At 40.6% G+C, this 18643-nt stretch overlaps 1 protein-coding gene across 2 annotated transcripts in view; it reads left to right on the top strand.

The window, feature by feature from the left end:
• The window catches only part of SLC35A5 (solute carrier family 35 member A5), a 155880-nt gene extending 150908 nt beyond the window's left edge, over positions 1-4972 (top strand). Inside the window, exons 8-9 of one of the 2 annotated variants that reach the window (XM_078658315.1) lie at positions 2776-2864; positions 4227-4972. In XM_078658315.1, the coding sequence (XP_078514441.1) occupies positions 2776-2826 (51 nt within the window). In that variant the 3' untranslated portion in view covers positions 2827-2864; positions 4227-4972. The remainder of the gene's footprint in view (positions 1-2775; positions 2865-4226) is intronic. The other variant, XM_078658314.1, reaches the window with a different exon arrangement.
• The last annotated feature ends 13671 nt before the right edge of the window (positions 4973-18643 follow it).

Below are 18643 nucleotides of genomic sequence, written 5' to 3'. Positions count from 1 at the left end.
CTATTCCAAAGTTAGCCTTTACCGCGAGGTTATAATGCACTTAAGAGTATATGGTTTGGCTGAATCACAGAACAGCTACAGAGAAGTGATTCCGAAAGCTGCAGAGGGGTTCAGCTCATGCTTGGGCACCCTCTCACACAAAACCAAGCACTCTGCCTTCAGGATTGTCAAGGCCTGCCATAGGAGTGACTTATAGGTTTATGTGTGTCTGTATATATAGGTAGATATAGGTATACTATATCTTGGTAAGGGGTACTTATACAACCTTACCCAGGCTGCAGTAGCAGACCTGTGGTGCCATTTTGGAAGGCTTCCCAGGGGTGGCATAATACATGCTTCAGCCCTGGTAGGCCGCTGGGGTACCTATGCCCTTGGTACCTAAGGTACCAAAAACCAGGGACTCACAAGGGTAACCCAGTAACCAATCTGGAGTGTACCTAATGTACATGCAATCAGTTTAGAGAGGAAGCAGCTAGGCTGGGGTCCTGTTTAGCAGGGCCCAGCCACACTAAAGTTGATAAATCAGTGAAACGCCAGCAAAAAGTGGGGGTAACCATAGTAAGCAGATCCTACTCTCCTACATTCTGTGAATGTGGCTTGCAATTTTTATCACATACTAGTCCTGGGTGGGGTTCACAAAGATTTGGGGTGTTCTCTGTCCTCTCTTCCTGCTGATAATTGACTGTCTGGTTCCAGTGTGTTTGGCCTTGGTTGGGAGATTTTGCTGTCTTTCTTGGTTTTAGGTTGAGAGTGAGCTCTCAGAAATAAGGGTGGTAGGTGGGTCCGTGTTAATGTCACTTTAAAGAAGTTAGTTCTGCCATTGTCTTTATGGAGTGCTGTCTGTGCTCTGCGTCTGAGGAATTGTCTGGTCTTAATTTGCCTAGTGGCTGGAGACTAGTCTTCAAGGAGAATTTCTAATAATTGTTCAGAATGGACTAGACTACTTCTAGTACTTTGCATAGTTTGGCCAGAAGTGCTTTGCACTTGCCACTGCAGGAAGCATTGTTTGACCCACTTGCCTTCCTTGTGTCCCCTACTACCTCTTCCTTCAGTTCCATTCTTTTATCAGTTGTGCCACAGTAGAGACCACGTAGCACAAAAGCAGGGGTTGAGCTTCCATTTTGGTTGATGGCAAAGGCAGAGGGTCGACTATTGGGCTCTATAGAGTTTGGCAGATTGATATCGTAAGCGCAAGCAATGGTTGCATGGGAGAGATTCTGTGAATGTGGTCGTGCAATTTAGGTGGCATACTAGTCCTTGGCGAGGGTTCACAAAGAGATTTAGGGTGTTCTCTGTTCTATCTTCCTGCTGATAATTGATTTTACTGTCCCACCATGTTTGCCCTTGGTTGAAGGTAAAGTGCAGGGCAATGACTGAAGTAGGCACACCCATTGCCCTGTGCAGTGGTGGGCAGAAGCTAAAGCGTGAATGACCGTACAAATAGCACATGGGTTATTTTTGGGGGGGGTGGTGGGAGGGGGGGTCAGAAGTCCGTGCCTAACAATAGTGAATATTTTATCTTTTCGAATTTGATTTATCTATACATGTTATTTTCATTCCCATATATTTAGATAATAAGCTGAGACATTAACTGAAAAAAAGTGTGTGTGCACTCTAGTGACCTAAATTGATTAGGTTTGCAATTGTATTTAGAACATAAAAAGTTAATGTATAATGGTCGAATATAAAGAACTTGGAGTGCAGTGCTTTATCACTTTCTCATGGAAGTCTCTTGTGAGACACTGTATATAATGCAGGATTGTAAAATCAATATTGATAACCTGGAATGTGCAATACCTGCACTCATTTAAGGTATTTGTACAAAAATGTGTTTACTGCGTTTACGTTACCTATCTATTTTCAGTTTTTTTAAGCTTCAGTTACTTAAATAGAAGGATTTCTGTAAATTGAAATACTAAAATTGATAATTGCACATATGGGTAAAACATGTCATCATATTAAATCTTGCTAATCGGATTTCATAATTTTTAAATGTGATCTAATCTGGTCATTATAACTCTGAGGCATGAATTTTCTTATGATGTAAGAGGTCAGACAGCCATGAGAAATAGGGTTTTAACCAATTAATCTGTTTTATTGTTGACATCACTGGGCCTTATTCCTAAAGTTTATTCGCATCTAATCACAACATAGGTTTACCAAAAATAGTTTACAAATGCTTAAGCCTCATTTATAGGATCAGCATTAATGGAATTAGGCACCCTGAGAGTGTCCTTACAAAAACAATATTCGACCACTTTGGCATCACTGCGACATTTTTAAGTGTAGCGTTTGTGGCGGAATTGAGGACTTTTCTTGTGGGTGCAGCCTACAGATCTGCTTCTGTTAAAGGCAGTATTAAGTGTCTATACAGATTTGCAATAGGGAAGAAATATTACCGTTTTAGCAGAAGGGGTTTCTTTATTGGGGAAAATATTATTCCTTGTGTAAAACAAAAGCCACGGATCACGTTCATCCATGTAAAAATTACGGCTTGGAAAATCTACACGAGTAAATGCTATACTTTGGAGTACTCTAGAAAAAGTACGACTGTAGTAGATTTCCTGGAGTAGTACTGGGATGCTTGTGAATCCCTAGTAGTTAGAAAATATGCTTTGAACGTAGGCAGGAGCATATTGACACTTTGAAATTTGGGTTTTTGGAAATCCAGTCTATTATTTTAGGCATTCAGCTCCTATTTCGTATAGAACCTTATATTTTGTAAACCTATTTGTGTTGAGAAGCTAAATAGATCACCCAATGTTCTCACTGCAGCAAATCCGGGGAATGCTTACCTGTACTTTAAGAAAAGGAAAATGGAGCTAACCTACCTAAGGCATATTGCACTTAGATTCAATAAAAGGGTATGTTTTGTTCATTCAGACTACTGCTTGGCGAGGGTTGCTGCTCATGGTTATATTTTTGGGATGGTGATGGGTCCTTTGCCTAATACTAACCTGCTTTCTTTAAACTGGGTGACTAGAATAAAACTACTCATCCAGGAGATAGCTTCTTTCATAGTGTGGTGAATGCATACATCTTTCAAGGGCGAGAGGCCTCTTCCTGAAAGATGGAGCTTCTTTGGTAGTATGATATATTGGGAAATGTTTTTGCTTCTGATGAAGAATTGCTCTGAACATAATTTTACTGTTCAGAGTTCACAAATGGACATGAAAATAAAGTACTTATCCAGAACACACATTTATAGGAGTAGGTATTTAATCTGGCGTGTCAATAAAAGGAATGGAACTAAAAACATAAAATACACAGCTATTTGAAGCGGCCAAAGAAATGAAGTGGGCATTGGTAATGTAATGTGTATATTGGAGACCGCTGGAGCACACAGTTCATCTCCGACTCAATTCCTCAAGAACTTGTGTGGAATACAGGAAAGATCAATATTTAGCTCTTTTTTGTCAAAAAAGATCAGATCCTTAACTGATTTCAATCTTTATCTGTACATGTATTGTGGCATATGTGTATGTTACACAGGGAGCTCTGACTTTTCTACGTTTGTTTTTTGTGTGGGTTTTGGTGGTTTACAAAAGAGCCATTCTGCCCCCTTTCTGCCCTGCAAGATGCTGTGCACAGAGAGAGAACGTCCCAAATAGATCTAGTTTTAGCATAAGAAAGATTTATGGGTTGCATAGATCAAACTGTTATTGATCACAACATATGTGCCAGAAACAGTTAAATGTGATTGGTGCCATTGCTTCAACAGAGAGGCCCGTAGTAGTGGGGATGCTGAGCATCAGATGTTATTGACCGGGTGTTGCGGCTGCACAGAACGTTAGGATCCAGCCTTTTTCACTGCAGTTCCTCGAGTTCTTTGAGAGGCAGTCTCAGGCCCCATTGAACAGTACTCTAATTTCATGAAAATTAAGTAGTTTGGCTGCACCCTCGCGCAGCCCCGCCAAGTCCAACAATTGGACGAATGCAAGTTTAAAAAAAACGTTTATGCTGCTTTTTTTCCTTTTAGATAGTTGAGCATAGCTGCTGAGGACTTGGATATGAGGATTTTCTGTGTAATGCATGGAATAAAATGAAGCTGCTTGAATTGGTGATTTGATAACGTCTCTTTTTTGGCTACACTGGATTTTTGTTGGGTGCTGCTCTGCAATTGATTTATGCCCTTGTACTTTTCCTCGACAATTTTATAAACAAAGTATTTAAATATGTACTAAAATGTCCTTTTATTCAAATTTTGCTTTGTGTGTCGTTTGTAGGATGGAGAGGAACTTCAAAGATTGACTAAAGTGGATCCAGACACGGAAACAGACGAAGATTCTCTGTAGCAAATTAGAACAGACTTCTGTCTCACTCTTTGAAGGATTTAAAATATCGGTGTCTAATTTAAAAACCATATATGTTCCCGTTGTGGGTATTCAAACACGTTTAGCATGGCCATTCTCACCTTAGAAAGGCATGCAACGTTTTTGCTGCAAAAGACAGTAATAAGTGTGTTTCCATAGCACTAAGTATGCAAGACTCCAGTTATTCACTTAGATGTCAGCAAAGCGACTGCCCCACCTGAAATGTATATTTGAAGTGAATAAAATGTCCATTATACATACTCTTGGAGATTGTCCAGTATACAGGCCATCTGCTGCTATGTATGGTCCATAATGTGTAACATGCATTCTACCGTTTGTGCCGATTTCAATTCATACTCTGGGATTTGTTTTTAGGATTTCCACAATTTTCAGAAATCCACACATATCATGTCAGGCGACCGACAATGCAGATTCCTTCTTTTAACTTCTTCTTAGAACCTTAATGAATTGGCTTCAAATACATTATAAATGACCTTGATATAAATTCTAGTAAATTATGGCATATTGATCCCTTGTATTGCAAAAAAGCTGTTGCTTTGCAATTTGGCTGTTACCAAAAGTTTTATTTTGGTATCTAACATTCTTTTCAAAATGAATCAGAAAAATAAACGTGTTCGGATTTTACATCCTAGACTTTGCACAGTGTCTGGCATGTTTTTTCATATGTAATTGTGAGTTTGAAAATGTTGCCCATTTCCCAGACAAATCTTTAGGTACGTATATTAAAACCTCTAAAGGCAAGTTTAAATAAGTTGATTAATTTGTCACACGGCAGGTACAATACCAATACATTAACCTCATAAACTTTGTAAGTTTTCTAATCTTTTTCATGGGCTTCCAATGTCTGTCATTTCTAATCTCCATTCATGACTAGGGTTTGGTGTGCCTTTCGGAATATTTTGGACATTACTATCAATTTGTCATGAATTGATCACCCACACATGAATAGTTAAGTGGAACGTCTGAACCAGAGGACAAAATAATAGTTGCTGGAGTGCTAGTTGATAGCTGATGGTTTCTCACGAATCATAAAAAAAATTTGCAACTGGCAAAAGCAGTACAATTTGTGTGCAGGTTAAAGATGATGTCCTGCTAACGAACACTGGGATGGTGATGTTTAGCTTAATCACTGATAAATGCATTAGATCTGTAGCATAAGACTTTGCTTCACAGCTTATTTGAGCATGCAAACACTGTGTTTCGTGTGTAGAGCATTTAATACAGCATTCTGTTTTCTGCGAATCAATGGAACACAGTTAAACAGTGGATTACAAATGTTTTTAGAGCCTCAGGGAGAGGGATGGAAGAAGGGAGGGGGTTTGGCGGTGAAGTTTAGAGAGGTTCTTGTTAGTAAGGATCTATCAGTTGGGCAGAGGAGGCTGTACAAGAATTAGTTGCCGTTTGAAGTTTTCATTTCCTACTGGAAGTAATTAGTGGGGGGACGGGTTAGCTAAATCAGAATGGCAAGGTAGCCCTCAAATCATGGTGATTAGCAGGAGATGGCTCACCCTCTTGCCCTTCCCGAACCTGGTTATACGATAATGCTACACTGCCTTGCCTGCCAGAGACCTTGATCTTGCTTTCCAGATATAGAGGGATGCTTGAGGTTTTAATGTTTCTCCTATAAAACCAGTGCAAGTTGACTTTCATACTTAAATTTGATTTATCACATCCAGGCTACTAAGCTTGTGTCTGGAAAATGGTGGTGCTTGGTTGAGTTCAGTGTTTTTATGGTCCTGGGAACCTGCATCTCATATTGATACATTTCTTTCATCAATGATTTTTTACTGATAGCACATGGGAAAACATCTCTTACAAAGGATATGCTGCATTGTCTCTTTTGATCTGCATTAGTCCATGCAGCTCAACCCTTTTGTGGTTGCTCCTCAGGTTAGATGGTTCTTTGTGGTGCTGATATCATGCTACCCTTGCTTGGTTAGACTATGCCCCCATATTCTGTAACAAATCAGATGGTTAAGTTATGGGAGTGTCTTGATGTGAGGTTTGACTGAGCGCCCCCAATTCCCAACCAATCTGACTCCTAATAGATAAAATGTGTTTCTGAACAATATCTGGCATGCTCATGGTAGGTTAGCATGGGCAGCAAGGCTTTTCTCAGAAAAATGCAGATTAAATATGGTTAGTGGCACCATACCAAGAATAACTTTTATGCAGAAGTTAACACTTACAAAGCAAGTTAGAAAAAACCATGAGGGAAATGTAATTAACAAAGTGACATAGAAATGCTGAAAATTAAATGTCGGAATTAGAATTCATACCGACACCCAAAACAGCGGAGAAAGGGTATACGCTGGAGAGAAGAAGAGCTTCATCAGGACAGAAACGTCTGTTGAGCAAATCCACTGTAGCCTCAAAACTTGTCACAAATAAGCTCAGGGGTTCAGGTAACCTAGGAAAGCTCAAATTATACGTTTTTAGAAGTCTTATGTAGATATATCCTCAAAATATCCCTCCAGTAGAAAGAAGTAAGAGGCCACTCGGGGAATTCCTTTGTAAGCGCTTTAATTGACAGCTTGGGCATGATGCATTTCGGCATTTACTGCCTTCGTCGGATGCCGCTGATACCAGGATGCTGCTCCACCCACGCCTTAGTGTCCTGCAACACTCCCGTTGATAGGAGTGCTCCCTGCCCCATATCACATGGTCGCACACCAACTGTAGCATGATTGTCACTAATAACTCCCAGAGTTCACCTTTCCTGGGTAAGTATTGCGGGGGCAAAAAAGATGGCTGGATGGAATACAGCCTGTTTGAGCTTCTACTATGCAGAGCAAGGCACGGAGTGTTCGAATAAAGAGTCACGGTTTGTAGTGTGTCGTAGGGCTTCCTTGGGTCCCCTTTACGTTTCAGTCCCTCATGTAGGTGTCGGCCGGGCCACAGGCTGAAATTACAATGAATTCAGTTCCTCGTGAAGTCACAAACTGCGTTTCACAGCAGCCCCTGCTTGATATATATCTATCTCCCAACTTACAAGGAGCACTCGGACAGCAGCCATAAGCATCAAGCCTTTAATGGTATGCAGACATCCAGCACACCGATTCCATGAGTAGCTCGACCGCCGTTAATGCCTGACGCGTTTCTGGAGTATCTCAACTCCTCCTCAGAGGCTTCGGCGGTTCGAAAAAGTGCAGGATACCACCCCATCATTTGAATACTAAATAGTACGCCCTGGATGGGCTGCTCCGTTGTGTCTCAAAACATAGTAGTCTGGGATTTGTAGTGTCCATAATAATTCCACAGATGGTTAGCCCTAATAATTGCTGCTGGCAAAATTAGCAACCCCTCGATGGGCCTTGGCATGCTAGTGCGCGCTAAATTCTCAGTTGCTGTCCCACTATTATGGCTTGGTAAACGCCAAACCACGTGGCCCCTTTCAATCTCGGGGTGGTGCTCCTCTGAGGCAGGGTAGCCGCGTTTGATATCAAAGCTCCAAGAGTACCCAACGTACAAGGAGCACTCTGACAGCAGCCACAAGCATCAAGCCTTTAATGATATGCACGTACGTTGGGTACTTGTAGCTTGGATAAATACGCGGCACACCCTTCCGCAAAGGAACACCACCCCAAGATGCGGGGGCCACATGGTCTGTTATCGGGCAGGCCAATTTCGTGGGGCAGCAACGGATTTAGCATGTCCACTGGCACACTGAGGGCCAACTGGGGGCATTCATTGCTACAGCAGCAACATTGCGCGCTCCATTGGGTGATAAAGGACACTACAAGGCCCATAATGCTCTGCTAGTCGTGGCAGAGCGTCCCATTCAGGGCATGCGTTGGAGCATTTAAATGATGAGGGCGGTGTCCCATGCGCCTTTAATTGCCAAAGCCTCTGAAGAGAAGTGGGGACACTTCGAAACGCGTCAGGCATCCATGGCACATTGAACTGCTCAAAGTTGTCATTGCACTGGTGGACTGTATACCATAAAGGCTCTTTAGGAGCATGCTGCCGCTCCAGTGCTCCTTGTACGTTGGGTACTTGGAGCTTGGAAAAATACGCTGCACATCCTACCGCAAAGGAGCACCTCACCAGGATGCGGGGGCTATATGGTTTATCGAGCAGGCCAATTTTGTGGGACAGCAACAAATTTGGCATGTCCACCGGCACACCAAGGCCCATCTGGGGGCATTCAATGCTACAGCAACAACATTGCGCGCTCCATTAGGAGATAAAGGACACTACAAATCCCATAATGCTCTGCTAGTCGCGGCAGAGCGTCCCATTCAGGGCGTGCATTGGGTCAATTAAATGATGAGGGCGGTGTCACATTTAAAGCAGCCCCTCAGATTAAACCTACCATTGTTGTTTGGGACCCGACGGACTGACCGCCTCCCTACCGGGCGACCTAAAATTAAGTTTGGCGCCATCGGAGACCCATCGATTTTATATTACCATTGGAAGTTCATCACTCTGAATGCACTCGCAAGGTCGTTAAATCCAGGCTCTCCACGAGGGTGCTTAAGAAAACATTAATTCCCCCAAGCACCATACACGATGGTGATTAATCACGGCATTACCGTACGGGTATAATGCAAGTCACTATTACATCAAAAGATCAAATTTTATCCCCATAAATCCTTTCGAGTGAAGTTGCCATATATCATTGGATACTACACTGTATTGAACGAAATTAGTTTTTTTATATTAGACCTTCCACGAAGTGCCTGAAACAACTAATCAACATAAAATTTCGACCGTGTTCTCATGCTTAATATATCTAGGATCTTCAAGTGGTTTTCCTGAAGAAGGCGTGCAAAACGCCGAAACGCGCGTAGAAACCAACATTATAACCACTGCTTCATTTTAGATTAAAACATTTTTTAAATATTGTGTTAAAGCGATTTTATATTGACCTTGGATTTAAACATTATGTATGTATTGGATTCTTTTATGGTTTTATGTGTTTCATTGTCTGATATATATTTCATTCCAATTTATGATTACTTATTGTGAAGTTTATATAATTTGTATGTATATTTTGTATAATAAATTGAATATTTATGTCCAATTAATTTATCATCTATTTCAGTACACTTCTGTATATATATATATATATATATATATATATATATATATATATATATATATATATATATATAATCTACTGTTGTTGTTTGACCAGCCCACTGGCATACCTTCTAGTTGCCTAGGAATTGTTTTATTATTGAGAAGGTGGTGTCCTATGTGCCTTCAATTGCCAAAGCCTCTGAAGAGGAGTGGGGACAGTTCGAAACGCGTCCGGCATCCATAGCACATTGAACTGTTATTGTTGGACTGTATACCATAAAGGCTCTTTAGGAGTATGTTGCCGCTCGAGGGCTCCTTGTACGTTGGGTACTTCGAGCTTGGATATATATATATATATATATATATATATATATATATATATATATATATATATATATATATATATATATATATATAAAAACGCCCAGAAGCTTGATGCCGCACAGCACTGCAGGTGAGTAACAACTCTATTTCAACCAACCAAGCAGGCAGCTTAACATCCCTCTGAAGTCCATGACCTGACGCGTTTCGATGCAGCTGTTTGCATCTCCTCAGAGGCCGTGTCAGCGTAGGTGATTTGTGGCTACCGCATCTCCCCTGCGTGTTTCCGTAATAGGGGGCTTCAGTGCTCCTCCTTTGGTGGCAGTTAATTTTTAAATGCATGCTGGGATTTGAGGTCTCATTTTGCCAATTAACGCCCTCTAGTGGGTTACCTCCGCTGCAGCTAATTATGGACAATTTTTCTTGCCCATCCATTGAGCCTTGAATGAGAGTCTGCCGGCTTCATTAAAGGTGCCCTGCAGCTTCGGAAAGGGGAAACTTCCTCTCTCCTAATGCCCATTAGTTTCGGGCAGTGCGATCCCTCTGCGGCCTGGAACCGCCGCATAATATGTAACCAAAAACGCCCAGAAGCTTGAGGCCGCACAGCACTGCGGTGAGTAACAACTATTTAAACCAAGCAGGCAGCTTAACATCCCATTGAAGTCCATGGCCTGACACGTTTCAAAGGGATGTTAAGCTGCCTGCTTGCTTTAAATAGTTGTTACTCACCGCAGTGCTGTGCTGCTTGGTTTAAATAGAGTTGTTATGGTATACAGTCCACCAGTGCAATGACAACTTTGAGCAGTTCAATGTGCCATGGATGCCTGACGCGTTTCGAAGTGTACCCACTTCTCTTCAGAGGCTTTGGCAATTAAAGGTGCATGGGACACCGCCCTCATCATTTAAATGCTCCAACGCATGCCCTGAATGGGACGCTCTGCCACGACTAGCAGAGCATTATGGGCCTTGTAGTGTCCTTTATCACCCAATGGAGCGCGCAATGTTGCTGCTGTAGCAATTAATGCCCCCAGTTGGCCCTCAGTGTGCCAGTGGACATGCTAAATCCGTTGCTGCCCCACGAAATTGGCCTGCCCAATAACAGACCATGTGGCCCCCGCATCCTGGGGTGGTGTTCCTTTGCGGAAGGGTGTGCCGCGTATTTATCCAAGCTACAAGTACCCAACGTACGGGCGTTAATTGGCAAAATGAGACCTCAAATCCCAGCGTGCATTTAAAAATGAACTGCCACCAAAGGAGGCGCACTGAAGCCCCCTATTACGGAAACACGCTGGGGAGATGCGGTAGCCACAAATCACCTCCGCTGACTCGGCCAACATACAATCCCATCAGCCACCTGCTCCGTTAGGATTTACAGCTGCGAAAGGCGCACCACTCTGCGAGGACAGGGGGTCCTGGGGCTCGGTATCCTTTGAGTCCCACAAGAAGCCGGCGGCTGATGGGATTGTATGTTGGAACGTGCTACCGAGGCCCATCCAGGGCCTTCATGGACAGTATGAATTATCGTGTATCCATCTAAGGAATCATGGGTATGACACAGACTACAAGGCCCAGCAAACATTGCGTTCTAGCCCATCTGAGGGTTGTTAATCACTTTAAATATGGGCGTGTCATACAACACGAACTTTTGCCGAGCCTCTGATGAAGAGTAATGAACTCAGAAACGCGTCAGGCTTTTAATGATCGGCACAAGAGCTGTAAATCCTATCGGAAGACGAAATCCAACCTTACCCGATTGAACGCCTCTGTGCGAGCTGCTGGTCGTGTGCGCCTTTGCCTGTGGGCATTCAGGAGCAGTGTGATACATATATATATATATATATATATATATATATGTATATTACCTACTGGCGGTCGCCAGTAGGTAGTTATAGTTAGGACCTAGTTTCCATAGGAATTCTATTAGGAATAACTTTGGCGCCGGTTGATGAATCTTCGCGAATTTCTAAAAGAAGATGGGCCGCTCAGCTCTGCTCCTTCCCTTCCCTGGGGGCTGAGAAAAAAGGGGGGTCCCAAAACGTTTTTCCCCATGTTATTTTCCATAGGACGATTAGACACGACTACAGCCCGAACCGCTGAACGGAATTATACCAAATTTGGGAAAATGGTAGGGTCTGGTATGCACATCGCCCTTTTGGTTAAATGGTGTAAATCCCTCCAGTAGTTCCTGAGAAAATCAAATGTGAAAAAATGTATATATCTGGGCGGAACCTAACCACACATCTCATCGTGAGATCTGATTGGCTGTTAGCACTTCATCCAAGAAGTGTTGGCAGCCATCTTGGGACCAATATACATGATTGCACCTCGTTAAAAAACAATGCAGTTAATAGAAGGTTTTAGGACTTTAGTTGCATTATAAATCATTTGTTGATGGTACCATACTCATTTTAGGAATTGTGGTGTGTTCTAAGGTGATTTTACCATGTGAAAAAGCCTTCTGCTGGGATAGCATGAATCATGTTTGAAAGAAAACTATTATCTCATGCTTTTCCCACAGTTGTTTGGAGGGGGATCTATAAGCTAAACTGAAAGCATATTTTCTGTAAATTCACATTATCTTTCTCAGTCATGTGAGAATGAAGTCTGACATTCTCAGTAAAACATGTACATCCAACAAGGACAGAGACTGTCAGTTGATTCCTTTGTGTTCTACTGCAGCTTCCCAGAGTGTTCTAAAGAACAACTAGAGCGCTAACAGTCCTACTTATTACAAAGGTATGGCACACCTGAAGCCATCTTGATTGGAATAAAGTGGTAACTCTTAAAACATTTAATTTAAAAAGGAACAAAATGAGGGGGTACATTTTGCCATAGAAAGTATGATTAGTGCTACAGAAAGAAAAATTAGGGCACATTTTGAGTGACATCTCAAATCCTCTTCTATTTCATTAAAAAATTCTGACATGCAGTCTCCAAAGATGGCCACCAGAGACAAAAGAGCCCAAATGTAGCCCAAATATCACCCAGATGTAGCCCAAGTATAGCCCAATGACAGAATGTCCCAGAGTGTTCTAAAGAACAACTAGAGCGCTAACAGTCTTTCTTATGACAAAAGTATGGCACACCAGAAGCCATCTTTATTGGAATAAAGTGGTAAGTCTGAAAACATTTAATTTAAAAATGAACAAAATGAGGGGGTTCATTTTGCCATAGAAAGTATGATTAGTGCTGCAGAAAGAAAAATCAGGGCACATTTTGAGTGACTTCTAAATCCTTTTCTATTTCATTAAAAAATTCTGACATGCAGACTGAAACATGCACTTTCATTACCAGCAGCAGACTTCCCTGGTGAGCAGTAGCTTTACTACAGTGATCTAATAAGCAACTAGCATGCGAACATTCTGAATTTATGGCAAATGTGTGTCACATCTGAATGCCTTCTTGATGGAATCAAAGTAGAAAACTGAAAGTATTTCCTACTGAGGAGACTGGAGTAAATGAGGTAATTGGGAAACTTCATAACAAATAAGTCTCCCAAGATGGCCACCAGAGACAAAAGAGCCCAAATGTAGCACAAATATCCCCCAGATGTAGCCCAAGTATAGCCCAATGACAGAATGTCCCAGAGTGTTCTAAAGAACAACTAGGGCGCTAACAGTCTTACTTATGACAAAAGTATGTCACACCTGAAGTCATCTTGATTGGAATAAAGTGGTAACACTTAAAACATTTAATATGCAAAGGAACAAAATGAGGGGGTTTATTTTGTCATAGAAATTGTGATTAGTGCTGAAGAAAGAAAAATTAGGGCACATTTTAACTTCTCAAATCCTCTTCTATTTCATTAAAAAAATTCTGACATGCAGACTGAAACATGCACTTTGAATACCAGCAGCAGACTTCCCTGGTGAGCAGTAGCTTTACTACAGTGATTTAATGAGCAACTAGAGTGCTAACATTCAGAATTTATGGCAAATGTGTGACACATCTAAATGCCTTCTTGATGGAACCAAAGTAAACAAGCATTGAAAATGCAATAGAACTCGCCCTCGTTTAAGTTAAAGCCATTCTGTTTTTAATGAGGTGGCTTTTTAGCTTTGCTTTTATTACTTTCATGTAAATAAAATGCATATGTATGCATATATGTATATGTAACGAGACTCCCATTCAAGCAAGAAAGGGCAGAGGCCAGAGGGGAGAGGGGATTCCAGGATAATATATAATATATGTATATGTATGCATGCATTTATATTTGTATTTATATAGATATGCAGATTATATATGTTTATATATGTATGTTTTGCAATGCGTGTATATATATATATATATATATATATATATAAATGCATATGCTTATATATATGCATATATATGTGTATATGTGTGCGTGTAGAGAGAGGTAGAGGTGTAGAGGTAGAGAGAAGTAGAGAGTGAGTAGTAGAGAGCACTAGAGAGTAGCAGAGAGTGAGTAGTAGAGAGTAGTAGAGTGAATAGAGTGAGTAGTAGAGAGTGAGTAGTAGAGAGTAGTAGAGAGTAAGAGAATAAGTAGTAGAGTGAGTAGTATAGAGCAGTAGAGAGTGAGTAGTAGAGTAGTAAAGAGTGAGTAGCAGAGAGTGAGTAGCAAAGAGAATAGTAGAGAGAGTAGTAGAGTGAGTAGTAGAGAGTGAGTAGTAGGGAGTGAGTAGTAGAGTGAGTAGTAGAGAGCAGTAGAGTAGTAGAGAATGAGTAGTAGAGAGTAGTGGAGTAGTAAAGAGTAGTGGAGAATATTCCAAAGTTTGGCACAGCACCACTTGCACAAGTCCTATCAAATCATATCACTTAGAGTCCTTATTGAAGCGCTGAATCTTGGTGTGTATTCAAATGCTTTTATTTTCCTTAAGTTTATGTACCACAGCCAGCCGACGCGTTTCGTTCCGTACAACAGAACTTCTTCAGGGCGTTCTTATTTCCTTCAAGTTATGTCGGTATCCTGTTGTCATATAGCTAGATATTTCTTCCAAATGTTAGACGAGTCGTAAGTACATCCTTATTCAAAGTGACTAGGTATCAATTTTACCCACACAATTCAGGCAGACTTAAGTAATTTATAGCATCCTCAAAGTCAGTCTTTCAAAAATATAAGACATGATATTCCAAATCTTTCTCAAGAAAAGTCATTTTCAATCGTTCGGAATATTGGCGTTTGGGCAGATATGACCCACGGACAAGGTTTATGACTTTTCTCGAGAAACATTTGGATTTGGATTATCATGTCCTATACTTTGGAATTTTTGAAAGACTGACTTTGAGGATGCTATAAATTACTCAAGTCCATGGATGCTGCTGGGTATGCCCCCAGCAACACCCAGAGGAGGCGCAAGGGGCTCGTAAATAAGGCCCCATATGTTTCACACTCGTTATAGTTAGGAATTAGCATTTAAAAACCCTTTGAAATTCACTGAAAAAAACATAGGTTTCACACCAGTTATAGTTAGCTGGACACTTCACTCATACAAAACCATTGAAATTCCCCTGTTATAGTTAGTTCAGCTAACTATAACTTGCGCGCCCGCAATGCACTGCTGATGACGTCACATATTACATCACTCATGACATGGTCAGTGACATCAATCATGACATCACTGATGACATCTCAAATGACATCATCCAGTGAATGTGTCATTCTGAAAAATAAATATTTTTTATATATGTATATCTAAAGGTCGATGGAAGAATAAATGGGTAAATAAATGTCTAAATGGATGGTTTTTGTTGTACAATTGATTGTATAACTGACTTAAGTGTATCTTAGTGAATACATGTATTAACGAGTAATGTTTAAACATGTAAATATCTGTATCAGTGTCTCACTTTGTGTACAAGTGGCTGCATGGGTTGGTGAGTAGCTACATGATTGTCTATGGTTCGGTGGGGGTTAGATGCATGAATGACTGACTCACTGTTTGTATGTGTTTTGAAAACAGCATGTGTGCAGGACTGTATGGGTGGATGAGTGTGTGTATGGGTGTGTTACTGAGTGAATGACTGTCTCACTAGTGTCTTTTTTACTAAGTACATATGTTTTAAACTAGTATATGTGAGTATTGATGTATATAAGTGAGTATATGGGAGTGAGAGATTGGAAGATTTCCTGTATAAATAAGTATGTGTTTCTATAAGTGATTGTTTAAGAGAGTCAGTATGTGTATGTTTCTGTAGAAGTAAGTGTAGTGGTGTGTGTATAGCTGTATATGCAAGTAAATGGATGTTTGATAGTTTATTTGCATGTGTGAGTATGTGTGTAAGTAACTCTATGGATGAGTATCGGTGTGTAAAAGGATGTATATGAGTACATATGATGAGTGAGTACATGTATGAGTGACTATATAGAACTGCTGGTGAATGAGTGGATGTGTATGTAGATGTTGTATTTACTGAATAGGTTGTTGTAACTGGTATTGGTATCTCCATTTTTTTGAAAATTTTTGTTTCTATTTTTTAACGTCTGTTTCAAAGGTTATATTAGGATTAGAGGAGGTCTGCCACTCTTTCACAAGGATGATGCCATCAGTGATGTCACTGACCATGTCATGAGTGATGTAATGTGTGACGTCCTCAGCAGTGCATTGCGGGCGGGCGAGTTAGTTAGCTGAACTAACTATAACGGGGGAATTTCAATGGTTTTGTATGAGTGAAATGTAAGTATAACATATGTGAAACCTATGGTTTTTTCAGTGAATTTCTAAGGTTTTTTTAAATGCTAATTCCTAACTATAGCGTGTGTGAAAATTATCGTTTTTTTCAGTGAATTTTCAAGGTTTTTTTAAATGCTAATTCCTAACTATAACGTGTAAAGCCCATGGTTTTTTCAGTGAATTTCAAAGGTTTTGTATATGATAATTTTTAAATGTATTAATTATTTTATTTTTTATTTGTATACTAATTTCCTAAATTTTTATTATAAATATTTATTTTTATTTTTTAAGTTATATTTCATATACTTAATGTAAAATAATAACACTAAATTCAAAAATATTTTTTTATTACTTATTTTTTTTCCAATATATTTAAATTAAATTCTATATAATTCCTTTTTCATTTTTTTGGGGGGGGATAATCGTACGCGTACGGTGATCGCACCATACTTTGTACGGTAAATCGTGCTCTGCGCGTACCCACGCACACGTTACGAATACGCATTGCCGTTACATGTCGCATCCACACTTCCGCGTGACGTCGTGTACGGCGCCAAGTATGCGTATTGCGCGAAAGTTTCAAAAACATATATATATGTATTTAATGTACATATTAAGGGAAGACCTTATCTGGGATAATCATGAAAATAGGTTTTTAAACTTTTAATAAGCGTATATTACTTTTAAAAGCAATTACGCAAATCGCGGCGGTACGCAGCACGTACTCTCAGCGTAAGAGCACTGTAAGCGTACGCAAAGCCATGTGACTTTAAAAGAAGAGATTTGATTGGTTCATAACACATCCTATTCCAACTGTTGAAAGACCCCTCCTATTTTAATCATTCTACTTTGACTTTCTAAGAAGAAGCATCTCTTCTGTGAATCCTGTCAAAATAGAAGGAAGATCACCATGACAACACCTATGGAGTCGTCTTCCAGCCATTCACCTTAGGCAGTATTCATTCCTGAAGAACCTCCGAAGAAGAAAAAAGAAGCACTGATTTGGAAGTTTTTTTACTTTCCCTGAAGGGGAAAAAAAAGGTTAATTCTCCGCTAGTAACCTGCAAAATATGCCAAACAACTCTTTCTAGGCGCGATCCGTCAAAAAATCACTCATTTGGCACAGCGAGTATGGTGTGACACGTGAAAAACTTGCACCCAACAACTTTGCAAGAGCTGCAACACGGAGGTTGCAGGAGAACCCACCTGCTACTGTACCAGTATATCGACTGCACCACCACCACCACCACCACCTACGGGAAGCAGTCCACACCCTCAGATCGAACCCGATTTCGGAGAACTAAAAATTCTATGCATTTATTGCGATGAACTTTTGTGTTATGGCGAACAGTCAATTGACCTCATAAAAAACAGGAAGCGGGAGCATCGTTGTCCTCGACATTAGTTTTTTTTTTCTTCATTCTTTTGTTCCTGTTGGACATTTTTTGGGTTCCAGTTTAATTTTTTTGTTTGTAAAAAAAAAAAAAAACTTGTTAAAAAAAAATACAAAACTAAAAACACAAAAAAACTGTTCTCAGAACTACCTCCACTGGTCAAAGAAAGCTATATTTCTAGGATGGTGTGTAAAACTTTGTCAGAATGAATGTGTAGTGCATAATGAATGAATACATTAGTACTGTATGGTGAATATGAAAGTGCAGAACTATAAGGAAGTGCTACAGCATAAATCTATAAGGTGTTTACCTATAGTATACTGTAGTACCTCTGAAGCACTTAAATGTAACATATGCACATAAATGTGTTACAAGTGTATGCTTCAATTTGCACTGCTGGTGAAACTGCGTGGGTGAATTTGTATGTGTTAGGAGCGGATTTACAACCCCCTTGTGCCTCTTTTACACATCTGTTGCGTCACTTTTGTGACACAGCGGTGGTGCAAAAGATGTGCCATGGTGTGTGGTATTTACAATGTGATGCATATGAAAGGTGCATCACATTGTAAAGCCCTGCACCAGAAGGAAGGAGGCTTTCCTGCGCAGGGGGTGGGGTGGTCTGGCGCAGGAACGCCTCCTAAAAGTGACTGAGTGAAATCTATAAGATTTCATTCAGTCACTTTTGGGCTTATGCTGCGTCAAACCCCTGCACCTGCTTGAAACGGGTGTAAGGATTGACACAGCATTGTGAGTATAGGGCCCCAAGAGCATTGCTGGACCTCCGTTGCGCTTGCAACGCAAGTCAAGCAATGCGCCGCCTTCACAATACAAATACATTGCATATATGTGCCGTTTTTGCCCCATAATACACCACATGGTAAATTCGGTGCATCCATGGTGGTGATGTCACAGTGCACAATAACTGGCATATCTC

Source organism: Lissotriton helveticus, chromosome 8, assembly GCF_964261635.1.
Source record: "Lissotriton helveticus chromosome 8, aLisHel1.1, whole genome shotgun sequence".
Taxonomy (NCBI): Eukaryota; Metazoa; Chordata; class Amphibia; order Caudata; family Salamandridae; genus Lissotriton; species Lissotriton helveticus.
This window is presented reverse-complemented; position numbering and strand designations above follow the sequence as displayed.